Genomic DNA, 14,454 nt, shown 5'->3' on the forward strand with positions numbered 1-14,454 from the left:
CACAAACAATTTGCATGCGAGAAGCTATGCCGCACGTTCAGGTTCTTGGCGCAACTTAGATGAAAATTTTATGGCGCATACAGCAAATATTCGTTTTCTCGAGTAAGCCTGAATGTCAATATCAAAGATGCCTGAAGGTATTCATACATCTCCGAGAAAAAAAAGCTTTTTCTAAGGTGAAGTTGAAGGCCTCCTTCAGAGCCGTACGTACGCTTGGCTGTGGTCGCCACGAACTTAAGCAGAGCGCTGTTGTCTGCAACCTCGTCGACCATGGACGCCGCCTCTTCGGAGCAATCTACAATGTTTTAACAAAAGAAGAAGAAGACATCACAGCCTCTTTCAGTCCGTGAATATGGTTGAGCAGAGAAGCTGCGTTACATGTTGAGTGTTAAACCATGCAAAGTTAAACTTGGTAAGCAGACTGTATTTGTAAATCTTTTGTTTCACCACTCTTTCACCTCATTTTCGCTTTCTCGTGTCTAGCGTGGTAGAGCATGCTTTAAGAGTGCATTTTTTACGGCTCTTCCAGAATTTTTTTTTTTTTTGCGCGTGAGGTTTCTGTCTGGGCGGTGATTCACGGCGATACATGGCGCAGCTCTGGGTCGGCCCTACGACGACGAGCCCGTTCACGAGCCCAAACCTCGCAGACGCTCGCGGTAGACAGCTTCTTCCCCAGGAGTACGCACTATTCTAGGTCTTTCCCTAGTTGCAGCTGCGATGGAATGTGCGGGCCCACTAATCCAAAGCCGATTATATTGGGCGCAAGGCCCACTACTGTATACGCGGGTGCTGCAATTGTTTTGACGATTGGTTGGATTCGTTTGACGATTGACGTAGCTGACGGAACTTCTTGCTGTCGTAAGAAACATCAGCAAGAAGCGCTCCTAGTATCGCGTTTCAATCGCTGGGCCCCGTTCGTTGGCCACAAACCGCCAGCATAACATTTGTTTCTTTCGCAGCAGGGCGTAATCAATCGTCGATAAATTTGATGCCGATCTGGCTCAATCGCCTAAAATGCACCCTGTGCATCAATCTCACACGGGAAAGGGGCCACTCAATACCCCTTAACCCCTGTTGAGCTCGTGTCCTCTCCCACTAGGTCACGTGGCCTCTTCTTAGCCAAGTCCGGCAACGATGGCATAGGGCCCGCATTAACAGCTTCGCTGCAAAACAGTTTTACGTCGTCACTCATTGCTACAATGCACATAAGAGTACTGCGTAGACTCTGGACTATATATATTCGGTCGCAATTGGACCACCACCCACCTCCACTGCAGTACTAACGACACGGGTGCGCGGACCCTTTTAGCACCTTTTCCTCACCGTTTACTCTCCTCCCCCCCCCCCCGGTACCGTGAGTCGCTCACGCATTTCTACGGGTCAGCAGTTGCGTAGCTTGCGGCGACAGAGTGGAAACCATAAGGCACATTTTATTAGCGCGTCGCGCTATTCAGCCAGAAATGAATGAGGACGCAGTAAATCTGGTCGAGACAATGCCGTTTAAGGATAGCAAACGCAAGCAGCTGAACGAATCAACGTTGTACAGTAGCAAAAGAACGACTAGACTATTGGTAGCGGAAATGCTAATGGTAGCGAAAACCTAATTGGGGCAAGGTTTTTTTTTTCTGTCAGGATCACTGTTTTTTCGAACACGGACCGTGAGTCATAAGCACCGAAACCAGGCGCAGGTGGGAGATTGAAGTCACCGACAGCGTGCCGTCCATAACGACCCCGTTGCACACGAGTCGCTCGTGTGCTCGACGCTCACCCTGTCCATGTCCTGGCAGATGGCGGACGGGTTTTCAGCGAGAATCATTTCATCGATCTTCGATCCATTCCTACACAATGCTTCCCCATTATATATAAGAGATGTGTGCCGCATAAGACCACCACCACGCAATCCGGCAAGATAGCATTTTCCGGATCGGCAACAGTGAACCTCTTTCCTTTTTCAGGGCCCACCCTGACGGGCTCACGGCTTCACACAAGTTCTGTTTCAATGCATGTCGTTCTGAGCTCCTGTGTTCGCTGACACCTCAACACAACTGTTGGCACTGCAAACAACACTGGCGCTTCAAGCTCATTGATTTATTGATGTTGTTAAACAGACCTGAGCAGCACTGCACTGTCGAAAACGCCATAACAAAGACGTACAAGTGAATTCTGACAAACACTTCACCTACCGCTATGACCCTGGTTGAACAGTCGATGAACAAGATGGAACCTGGCTGAACACTCGATGAACTTAATGGTGACGCATTTGATTATTCAGCCCGGAAAGGGCACGGGTAGTTAAGTCGCGACTGCAGGTAAACTGTCAGAGCACCGCACGCATCGTCTGGATGTAGTTTTGGATCTTGCTTGCAGCAAGCTGCCTACTCTTCGCATGTTAATTAAAGCTGATTTATTTATTTCAACCAAGAACACATCTAAAAGGAAAAGCTGCATTTTCCTATGTACATTATTTGGCTTCATTGCCTCTCTGCTGGCAAAGGTGGTATTCTAATAGCGTTACGGTATACGAAAGCAATAACCTAAAGGTGTTATTACACGTAAAAGCTGCAAAACGTGCTTACCATTGATCCGCTGGTCAATTGCCTTTGAGAACTCGTCGATGTTCGTCCCGGCTATTAAAGCCAAGTCCTATAAATACAAGCGGCAGGGAAGCCGCGGGAATTAAAATACCGAACGCGATACTTTGAACAAGGAAATGATGTAATGACCACACATAAACAAGCCAATAAAAACGCGATCTTTCTTCATAGAAAAAATGACGTGCAACTATCTTTTCGCGCCTAGCTCTTGCGCTGCCACACCGGTACATATGTCTCTTTTATACGTCGACCGGTACAGAACGTATCTGGTAGCTCAACACATAATATAAGCTAATTTACACCATCTGGGCTAGAATTAGGTTTTCAGAGATTTCGCAATGGCTCTGCGGCAATCAATCGACTGTGAAATATCATCCCCGGTCGTTATTATTACGTCACTGAAGCGTAACTCGACGTCTACGAATATTGGCGTTGCTTTTGAAGAAAAGGCACGCATAGCACGCCCGTTTCCTCCCTGATGTAAAAGCACACTTACCTGTGACGGCTTTGTTAAGGCAGCTGGCAAGTTCTTGGCCAGGTACTGCGCCTGCTCGTTGGCGGCGTCCACAGCCACCGATGCGTGCCGCACCATTGCTAGTGCTCCGAGACACATCATCCTGAGTAAACAAAAATAAAAACAAGAAATAGTTTGGCATTTTTCAAGAGAATTACGTGGTAATGATTAGGCATACGTTGAAGGAGCTAAGCAATCTATTTCTAGCTGTCACCGGATGTCTTATGTGCCAAGTAACACAGTTAATGGCATCCGCAAACCTATTCAAAACGTAATAGTGAGGCGAATATTCCCTTCGTATAGCCTCTCAGAGAACACGAAACACTAACACGATGGCCACGCGCCACCGTTGTCGCTCTTGAGAAGGCAGCCAATTTTGTACGCAAACGTCAGGGTCACTGTGGTATGCATTCTTGTTTTTTCTGAAATATCGGCGTTTCGTTTCTCTGCGACAACAACTAAGAGTAGGCGACTGGACTTCAGATCCAGTTGTAGGGTTTGGAATTTGTTGTATTTGTATTTTTTCAGAAAGCCGATAACGAAGGCCCTGTTCGTCTTTAGCAACCTCCACTCATCTTGTCTCCCGTCAAAGAAACAAGAAAAACGAGACTTTATTCACTGACGCCACGGGTGCTACAAGCCGCGCCCCTCCGGCCACGTTCCGTAGAGAGATGAAAGAGCAAACATCAGGCTACTTCGAACCACTCGCCAATCAGCGCGGAATTAGGCATCCCAGACTCAAAGCACGGTGGTGTCTGTTGGTGCACTTCGGGGGGTAACCACATCGCGAGAAATGACAATACCTCAGCGGACGATTATGAACGTTGGGTGCCTTAGCAAAATAATAACTTGTACTTGACAAGTTCATAGTCGCTGTCCGCTGCGACAGCTTGCTTGCTGCTTTAGCAGTGAAGGAAATTCCCGGCCATACAAATTGATGTAGGTAGACGCTATTTCTCTCCGAAGTTATCCCTTGCCCTAATCTCGGGGACGTACGTCGAATGTGTGCGCATGTTTACATTTAGCGGGTTATTCGGTACGTCAGTCAATATTCGACGGAACACTTGCGAACATACATATCTTCATTCAAAATATCTCGACCCGAAATATATTTTTTTCTAGCACGCACGCTACCGCACCCCACTTACGTAAGGCATAGAAGCAGTATCCAAAGCAAGGATGCTGTCTTGCCAACAGAGTCGGGGGGATTGGTGAAAGTGGTTTCTTTTTCTTCGTGCCTCTCCTTGCAGCGCTTTCGGAGTACCGCAAGTCCAGAGAGCGGAACAGCCACGGTGAGTAACAGGGCGAACACGGTGAAGATAACTGGCCCCGGCGACTGGAGCACCAGTGGGAACAGCTTGACAGGAAGTGCAGCGAACACATGCAAGCAATCGTGAGTACAAGTCTCGCTCCTGTGTACAACAAATGCATTCGCGCTCCATAAAGTGGTATATTGTTTTATGGGGGTAACCGTGAGGCTTGCTCTCACAGGGAACAAAAGTCATTTGGACAGTCAGTGGGAAGATAGCCTGGAAGTGTGATTACGAATGGAATGTAGCAAGCTACAACACTGTACAAGCACGTAAAGCCCCGCACTCTTTTTCCATGATTGGGCCAGTTATAAACAAAGGAACAATTTCTTATAGGCTTGCTGGCTGTTGCTGTCCGTAAGCGGCCTGCATATATTCTGCTGACGAAGCAAGCGCCGGGTGTCCGGACTTGATGGTATTGCACACGCATGTCGATTCGGGCTCGAATAAGCTCACTTCTTCCCAGGCTCCCATCAGAATCGCGCGTTGTGCGGAAGATTACGCTTGAAGGCCGGTATCTGTTTCGGCCGGGAATGTGGGCAATGTATTCCCGCACGTCATAGCAACATCGGCTTATTACATCAACGTTCTTCTAAAGGACGAGTCTGATGTCCCGCTACTCGCTAAAAAGTTCTACTTTATTTGGGTGGACTGTATTCCTAATGGCACTAATATAGCTATGCTGCAACATCATCATTGCCCCCTGTTATCTTGAAATTGAAACTTGCGCCCTAAATGAATTAAGTAAGAACATCAATCCATGAAATGTTATTACCCGTCTGCCAGAATAAGTAGAATAAGTAATCAACAGGCAATAAAAATATACAAAGAAAAACAAGTGGTACCCATTCGAACTGAAGAAATGACACAAACCGACACAAAGAACACAATCCTGAAGTCATACTCTTGGTAAAAAACTACTCAAACCGGCACCACATTCAAAACAAATGCAAGCGTTGCATTGTTGCGATAAAACCAGTTACACTAGTGCACATGGCACATTCTTACTTCTTAAAGCTCGAGAACAGAAAGCAAAGAAAATTAAGTGAAAGCCTAAGTGAAGCACACGCAAACTTCAAAGCGCAACCTGAAGCATGGGCACAATGAAAAACTTGACGGGTTAGTCAGCACAAACACAGCAACCGAGGAACGTTGAACACATCGATATTCTTACCAAAATTTGCTTTAAAACTTTAACTTTCTTCACTCGGCGTGCTACCAAACACGAAGAACGGTTCAATGCCACATTATTTTTGTCTCTCGCCTGTAACTTGGTGCCACAAAATTGTAAGCAACAAAAGCGGCACTGAGCGCGGTGATATACTCGGCAGTAACTACACCACTCTTTAGTAACTAATTAAGACCATCTCAATTCTCCAGGAACAAACTACAGTACTCCATGATCAGTAATAACTCCGACATCCTGTACTCTGCAGTAACTGATTACAACATTCTGCATTATGCAGTAACTGACTACGACATTCTGCATTCTGCAGTAGCTAACTACGACACTGCACTCCAACCCTCATGTGCTCGGGTACGTGGCGTCCCAGCATACGAAACTGTCTTACACAGAACTGTCTTTTCGCGAGCTTTGCATGAAGAATAAAAACACAGGGGCCGGCATATTTCACATTAAATATATTTCAAAGTCACAATAGGTATTCCGAAAGGTTTCTTCAACTTGTGCAGTGCCTTATGAACAGAAGGCGCAGGCCACGGCCATTGAAGTATGCGAGCACATCGGCGTTGAGATCCAAGTCAAACCATGCGGAGTCTTTGTAAATGCAGCAGTTTTAGCGATAGGAAAGGAGGAAGAAAATACGACTATTGTTAGTCACTTGAATCTAATTTGAAATCAGACATCAAGGACTGATTACTGTGCAAGAGGCCAGCGCAATTTCAGTCACTTGTATCACAACTACCGCTGTCGCTAGATTTTCGATAATGATGTACAGTCTAACAGTAGCTCAGCCTGGAGCTATGTTCTCTTCTCGTTAGCCTTGATAAATTATGTTGACGATTACATGAATAACGGCAGCAGCAAAGCAATGCCTTGAATATTGTACGGACTAAGGAATGCGTTCACTCGGCCATTGGATCCGAAATATGAGCCCTATGTTAACCGAAACATTGGCAGCAATCTACAACTAAAGTTGCTAGAAGGGTTTGTCACTTCCTGAATTCCTGTAACATTTTGATCCGCATAAATCTGAACAGGGCACAATATGCAGGAAGAGTTGCCACAAACGCTCTTATTTCGTGAGCCCATTTATAAACTGTTCGTAAAAGCAGGTGAAACAGACAGCAAATTGTGATGACACGTTAGCGGAGCTGGTAAGCGAGTGGCAATCATTCTCGCGAACGAAAAGCTATAAGAATTCATGTCCAAGTAAGCTTCTTCGGTTTCTTTTTTTGTTTTTTGTGTTAGTTGTTATGTCGGTATACTTAATCCAATTGTCCTTAAGCCCCTGCTCTTTGGGCCCACACGTTTTCTCAGTATTTTCATTATGAAAACTCAAACGCCTTAAGCGATTGGTCATCGCTTGAGCGATTTTCTATCGTCGTTAGCAAAGTTATCGGTGTTACGAATGACCGGTGCGTAAATGGCGGCCAATCAGAAAATATTCTCACGTAAATGAAGTTTTGGGAACACTTGAGCATCTAATGTTTTACTTCCTGGGTGTGACCGCTTTTGTCAAATTGTAGCTCTCATCAGGTCCTCACCTTTGTGCAAGACGCGTTTATGGAATCCGACCCTTTGCAAAGGCTCTCGCCGATGCGACACCGAAATCGCCGTGTCTAATCAAGTTGGGCGCGCAAAGCGAATCTGCAATCAATGCGACGACCAGCGACTGCTCGAAAATGTACTCTGACGCATGTAAACACCACGTATTAGTAGTTAGATTTCCGTGACCGCTGACCGTGTTCGATAAGCTTCATATAGTCATCATGCCAGCTCAGTTCTGAGTTCTGTGCACAAGTTCGCCCAATAATATTCTATTTGCAAGTCTTCTCGCAGTATTTTGAATTCTTCGCCATTGCTACTCTCTAACCATAGATGGCTTGCATTGATGCCAGCGTGGCCGCCATCTTGGGGTCCTATCAGCGCAAATAAGAAACGTGGCAGCGTCATAGTTGCGCCTTTCGCCGAGTGACCAATATATAACAGCGATAATCCGGTGGAAAGCGGTCCGCCTCAAATGGCAAAAAAATATCGTACCGGCGGTAATATGTTGCATTGACGTCACCGTTAACATCATGCTTGGGTTGCAGCATGGCGACAACATATAATAGGACACTCAATTTGCAGGACGTTGCTGCTGAATATTTTAGGATTTGAACATGCTCCACAGGCATGTTGAAAATTACAGCAGAACAGACTAGCGCAAGGGACAGTGATTGATAGTAGAGATTGAAATAGCTGATAGCACGTGATGGGTTGAGGGATATCTTGGTATGACAGAGAAAGTGATAGTTATCAATGTGTCCATTCTCATAGCCTTTAATCACAAGAACGCTGCGTCATTGACTATGTGCCTCGGCGAGTTCGTAACACCCCATACAAACTGCTTTTCAATAGGTGCATCTTTTCAGTGTGTATGGTCTAGTACAAATCTCATGTAGCGTAATTTCCTCCCTCACTATACTGCTAAAAAATCTCTGCGGTAAATCTGAGCGATGCCGCCTAATTTCGTTCAATGGGAAAATCCGCCTTTGCTCGTATAGACGCGATAACGAATTGTTTTTTTTTTTCAGTGCCTACCGCAACTGCTACATTTTTTATTTTCGAATACGCAAGCATCACCAAGAACAAGGTAAGTATTCGTTTGGCGAATCAATGGCACGCCACTGACACGCGCGCATCCGTTATTTATCCGTTTCCATGTTAAGTGCTCGTCTCAAGGTGCTTCCACAATACACCAGTCTGTAGCGGGAAGACAGTGAAGGCCGGCAAAACACAAAGACGAAGATCCATGTCTCTCGACAGGTTCGTCTGTTTTCTCTGTCTTCCTCTCGCACTTCATACACGTAACATGTATTGCTGCAGTATTGCTTCCAACATTGACGTCAAATATTACCCACGTTTACCTTCCGGAATCTCGTCCGAGAAGAAGATGCCACTTAATCGTCGATGCATTCCCACAAAGAGCTGCACCACCGGGCTGCCTTTAACTCCAGCAGGACTTGTTAGGTTGCCAGATGGAACTTTTGTGAACACCGTTTTCCTCGAATCGCTGCAGCCTGGATAGAAGCGGGACTTTTTATCAATTTCTCCGTCTCTAGACTGTTCTTTTTTCTGCCACAGCAGCGATATATCACAGCTATCGCCACCGTCATAGCAATAATAACTCATACACAACGCACACAACGCCGTCCTTGGCGATGCGCTGCGGGTTTCGGCCACCAGGGTGCGTCAACAGACGCCACCACTGCCAGAATGGTGTAACCACAAATGACCAAAAGCATAACGTTCGCGACGGCGCAGCGGTTAGCAAGTCCACTCACACGAATGAATTCTGCCGCAGGGGCCGTGAGTTCGAAATGGTGATGTTGCGGTTGTTTTCTCACCGCAGAAGTCACTTCATGTTCACTTTTTTCGCGGAACTATCTGGTGTCAAAATGAAACAAACTGCGTCGTCTCTTGACGTGGCAGGGCTCAGCGGGTCCGCTTCAGGCAGAACTGATAGTGATTTATGACAGACTTGCCCCTGTCACGTGAAGTGATTGGTGTTGTAGTCTTCTCCTATAGTCGATTTTTCCTACGCAACGAAGACTCAACCTATCTTAGAGGCATTCGTGATATTTTTTCTCGACTTGTAGGCTATGAAGGCTTGTCCAATGGTAATACAAATGAGATAACATATAGGCTCTAATTAGAATATGGTAGCTTGCGTCTTGAAAGAATTGAAACAGTCATGGGCACAAGGCTAACACAGGAAATATAGAAACTCCCAATCCTAATAGATGCGAAGATGCGAAATCAACGAGGACAAAGAAAAGTCGATCTGAGTGCGTACGTACTTCAGTTTAGGATGAACACCCCCGATGGCTCTACCGCAAACCCGATTCAGCGAAGCGCAGCGGTGCACACTCTTGGCCTCCTCGTTCTTGTGCTCAAACACGCTGCACGTTGCCGGCATCTTATCTGGAAACTTCACAAACGGCCTCTCGCGGAACGGCGCATGCGCCGTCGGTAAGCCGCGACTTCACGACGGTTGTGATGGCGTGAACGCACTTCGATTCCGCATAATTGCTATCGAAATCATTTCTTATAGGGATACTAATCATGCTGACGCTCGAAGGACTCTCGCGCCCTTGGCGCCGCAGTAGTGCTGTCCTGCTATCGAAGGCGAACGTCGGGCTGTGGCCCGCAGTGTTGGAGGATATCCAGAAACGAGCAGTACGTTTGACTGGAAAAAATAGGAGGCTTATCAAGGTTAAGCCCAGTGGATGCGAAGCATCCACTGGGCTTAACCTTAGCGTATCCTTAGCGTTTGGAGGCATCTTGACCGCATACACGCCCGGCGCAAAGACGCGGGCGCGGTTGCGGGCACAGAGACTGACGCGACGGCGGGCGCGCGCCGCTTCATTCCTGGCGTGACGTCACATATCACGTGATGCAGCGATGGTGGCGCCACCGCCGCGTCGCGCGCGACGGCGCGAACCGAAGCGTGGAGGCCTCCGCCGGGCGACGTCCGACGGCGCGATATGAGGCCCCATCTGCAGCCGGTGTGACGTCATCACGTGACGTCACATCATGTGATCTCACTTCAGGGCAATGGCGGCCACCGCCGGGAGGCGACCGACGGCGCGATATGAGGCCCCATCTGCAGCCGGTGTGACGTCATCCCGTGATGTCATGTCACGTGACCTACTTGAAGGTCACTTGAAGGTCAATGGTGGCCACCGCCGGGAGGCGACCGACGGCGCGATATGAGGCCCCATCTGCAGCCTGTGTGACGTCATCACGTGACGTCATGTCACGTGACCCCCCTTCAGGGTCAATGGTGGCCACCGCCGGGCGTCGCGCGAAGGCCCGAAACCTACGTTAATATGCTTCGCATGATATACGCGCTATCGATGTAGCGTTCAATTGCCTCGGTGGCGGGCCCACGCCAGCGTTCTCTGTTGCGCTGCTAAAAGAACATGGTTGAGCACACATGCATTAATGTTGTTCTTGAGCAGCCATGCCCACTTAACACCCTTGTGCATGTACGGATCCCAACGAGAAGCTCAGTAAACGTCAACCTAAATTTATGCCGACGGTTGTCCTATGGTGTCTCGTGTCGTGCACGGAGAAGGCGCGACGCGGGCAACGACGGCGGCGCAGCCGCTGAGCACGCGAGCGTTTGAAATGGTTTCTAGGTGCAACGCTAAGCGATGTGATACACACAGCGGTGAAGTAAATTGAGTTCCTTTGGGTTGCGCCGTGTGAAACCTTCTAGAAAGAGTAAAACTTGTGCTTCATATGAAAAAGACATTTTCCTTCGTCGTGCTATTTAAGCTATATTAGGGAGCATGAAATGAGATTATTCGCAATAGCAAATGAGCCTCAAGTTGATCGACACAAAAATACACAATATCCTTCGTAGCCCGAAGAACAGTTTAGGTTATTTAGTTTTCACCACGAACTGTCAATAATTGCCACACAGCACGGGAAGCCATGCTGGTGAAGCATGCCGTGGTTACACAATGTCGGGTTTCCCAAAAGCGTTGCTTCAATAAACCTTTCTGACTCAAACATATTCGCTTAAAGAAACACTGCAGGCAAATATTGAGTCAACGTGGACTGTTAAAATACCATTCCAGAAACCTCGCAGCGCTCGTTTTGTTGAAAAAAGAAAGCCGAGTAGGAGATTGGTGGCATACGCTATCTGATTGCATACACTATATGTGCGTGTGGGTGTGTGTGTGTGTGTGTGTGGTGTGTGTGCGTGGTGTGCGTGCGTGCGTGCGTGCGAAGCCCAAACGCGAGGCCATGAACAAACCGGGCCATCAATTACACATGGAAGTCCCTGCTACTTGCGTTTTGTTGCAGTTTCGCGAGCCAGCAAAACAAGCGCAGCACTACGCACTAACGAAACTACTGAAACACGAAGGCGCGGACGGTGCAGAGCCGAACGAAAACGACACCTTTCGACCGCCCGCGTCGTTGTCAAGGCTCAATGCGTTTTCTCTTAACATCGAATTGAACTGCACAAGTAGCAGTTTATTCCATCTTATAATGCAATGCAGCTACCTTTTAATACGAGGAGTTGAGTACTATCGACAGAAATAAAATGAGGAGTGCCTTCGACATCGTACTAGTACTTGAATGTCTCTGGCCAGTCGCACATCGTGTCATGCATTCACCTCAACTTTTCGCTTACTAAATCTATGTTCGCGATAATATTGTCGCCTTAGGCGTTCTAGAGCATTAATCTGGAATTCAGTTTCACTTAATATTTCCCTTTATTGTCCCTTCAATTTGCAGCACGCCTCTTTTTAGTATTTCTGGATCTCAGACACCATGCAAAACGTGTGTTAATACCTTATTCGCAAAAAAAAATAATTCACAAACAATTTGCATGCGAGAAGCTATTGCTGCACGTTCAGGTTCTTGGCGCAACTTAAATGAAAATTTTTGTGGCGCATACAGCAAATATTCGTTTTCTCGAGTAAGTCTGAATGTTAATGTCAAAGATGCCTGAAGGTATTCATACATCTCCGAGAAAAAAAAGCTTTTTCTAAGGTGAAGTTGAAGGCCTCCTTCAGAGCCGTACGTACGCTTGGCTGTGGTCGCCACGAACTTCAGCAGAGCGCTGTTGTCTACAACCTCGTCGACCATGGACGCCGCCTCTTCGGAGCAGTCTACAATGTTTTAACAAAAGAAGAAGAAGACATCACAGCCTCTTTCAGTCCGTGAATATGGTTGAGCAGAGAAGCTGTTTTACACTTTGAGTGTTAAACCATGCAAAGTTAAACTTGGTAAGCAGACTGTATTTGTAAATCTTTTGTTTCACCACTCTTTCACCTCATTTTCGCTTTCTCGTGACTAGCGTGGTAGAGCATGCTTTAAGAGTGCATTTTTTACGGCTCTTCCATAATTTTTTTTTTTTTGCGCGTGAGGTTTCTGTCTGGGCGGTGATTCACGGCGATACACGGCGCAGCTCTGGGTCGGCCCAACGACGACGAGCCCGTTCACGATCCCAAATCTCGCTGACGCTCGCGGTAGGCAGCTTCTTCCCCAGGAGTACGCACTACGCTAGGTCTTTCCCTAGTTGTAGCTGCGATGTAACGTGCGGGTCCACTAATCCAAAGCACCATATATTGGGCGCAAGGCCCACTACTGTATATGCGGGTGCTCCAATTGTTTTGACGATTGGTTGGATTCGTTTGACGATTGACGTAGCTGACGGAACTTCTTGCTGTCGTAAGAAACATCAGCAAGAAGCGCTCCTAGTATCACGTTTCAATCGCTGGGCCCCGTTCGTTGGCCGCTAACTGCCAGCATAACATTTGCTTCTTTTTGCAGCAGGGCGTAATCAATCGTCGATAAATTCGATGCCGATCTGGCTCGATCGCCTGAAATGCACCGCGTATATTCTCAAAGTGGAAAGGGGCCACTCAATACCCCTTAACCCCTGTTCAGCTCGTGTCCTCTCCCACTAGGTCACGTGGCCTCTTCTTAGCCAAGTCCGGCAACGATGGCATAGGGCCCGCATTAACAGCTTCGCTGCAAAACAGTTTTACGTCGTGACTCATTGCTACAATGCACATAAGGGTACTGCGTAGGCTCTGACTATATATATTCGGTCGCAATTGGACCACCACCCACCTCCACTGCAGTACTAACGACACGGGTGCGCGGACCCTTTTAGCACCTTTTCCTCACCGTTTACTCTCCTCCCCCCCCCCCCGGTACCGTGAGTCGCTCACGCATTTCTACGGGTCAACAGTTGCGTAGCTTGCGGCGACAGAGTGGAAACCATAAGGCACATTTTATTAGCGCGTCGCGCTATTCAGCCAGAAATGAATGAGGACGCAGTAAATCTGGTCGAGACAATGCCGTTTAAGGATAGCAAACGCAAGCAGCTGAACGAATCAACGTTGTACAGTAGCAAAAGAACGACTAGACTATTGGTAGCGGAAATGCTAATGGTAGCGAAAACCTAATTGGGGCAAGGTTTTTTTTTTCTGTCAGGATCACTGTTTTTTCGAACACGGACCGTGAGTCATAAGCACCGAAACCAGGCCCAGGTGGGAGATTGAAGTCACCAACATCGTGCCGTCCATAGCGACCCCGTTGCACACGAGTCGCTCGTGTGCTCGACGCTCGCCCTGTCCATGTCCTGGCAGATGGTGGACGGGTTTTCAGCGAGAATCATTTCATCGATCTTCGATTCATTCCTACACAATGGTTCCCCACTATATTTAAGAGATTTGTGGCACAGAAGAGCACCACCACGCAATCCGGCAAGACAGCATTTTCCGTATCGGCAACGCTGAACCTTTCCTTTTTCAGGGCCCACCCTGACGGGCTCACGGCTTCACACAAGTTCTGTTTCAATGCATGTCGTTCTGAGCTCCTGTGTTCGCTGACACCTCAGCACAACTGTTGGCATTGCAAACAACACTGGCGCTTCAAGCTCATTGATTTATAGATATTGTTAAACAGACCTGAGCAGCACTGCACTGTGGAAAACGCCATAACTAAGACGTACAAGTGAATTCTGGCAAACGCTTCACCTACCGCTATGACCCTGGTTGAACAGTCGATGAACAAGATGGAACCTGGCTGAACACTCGATGAACTTGATGGGTGACGCATTTGATTATTCAGCCCAGAAAGGGCACGGGTAGTTAAGTCGCGACTGCAGGTAAACTGTCAAAGCACCGCACGCATCGTCTGGATGTAGTTTTGGATCTTGCTTGCAGCAAGCTGTCTACTCTTCGCATGTTGATTAAAACTGATTTATTCGCAATATATTTCAACCAAGAACACATCTAAAAGGAAAAAGCTGCATTTTCTTATGTACATTATTTGGCTTCA

The 14,454-nt window shown here is 47.4% G+C and overlaps 1 protein-coding gene across 1 annotated transcript in view; it reads right to left on the reverse strand.

The window, feature by feature from the left end:
- Positions 1-222: 222 nt before the first annotated feature.
- LOC142590152 (uncharacterized) overlaps positions 223-14,454 on the reverse strand; it is a 28,006-nt gene continuing 13,774 nt past the window's right edge. Inside the window, exons 7-12 of the mRNA XM_075702042.1 lie at positions 12,189-12,272; positions 8,511-8,663; positions 4,257-4,465; positions 3,091-3,211; positions 2,577-2,643; positions 223-295 (exon numbers count right to left, since the gene is read on the reverse strand). Coding sequence (XP_075558157.1) covers positions 2,591-2,643; positions 3,091-3,211; positions 4,257-4,465; positions 8,511-8,663; positions 12,189-12,272 — 620 coding nt within the window. The 3' untranslated portion in view covers positions 223-295; positions 2,577-2,590. The remainder of the gene's footprint in view (positions 296-2,576; positions 2,644-3,090; positions 3,212-4,256; positions 4,466-8,510; positions 8,664-12,188; positions 12,273-14,454) is intronic.

Source organism: Dermacentor variabilis, chromosome 8 (genome assembly GCF_050947875.1).
Source record: "Dermacentor variabilis isolate Ectoservices chromosome 8, ASM5094787v1, whole genome shotgun sequence".
Taxonomy (NCBI): Eukaryota; Metazoa; Arthropoda; class Arachnida; order Ixodida; family Ixodidae; genus Dermacentor; species Dermacentor variabilis.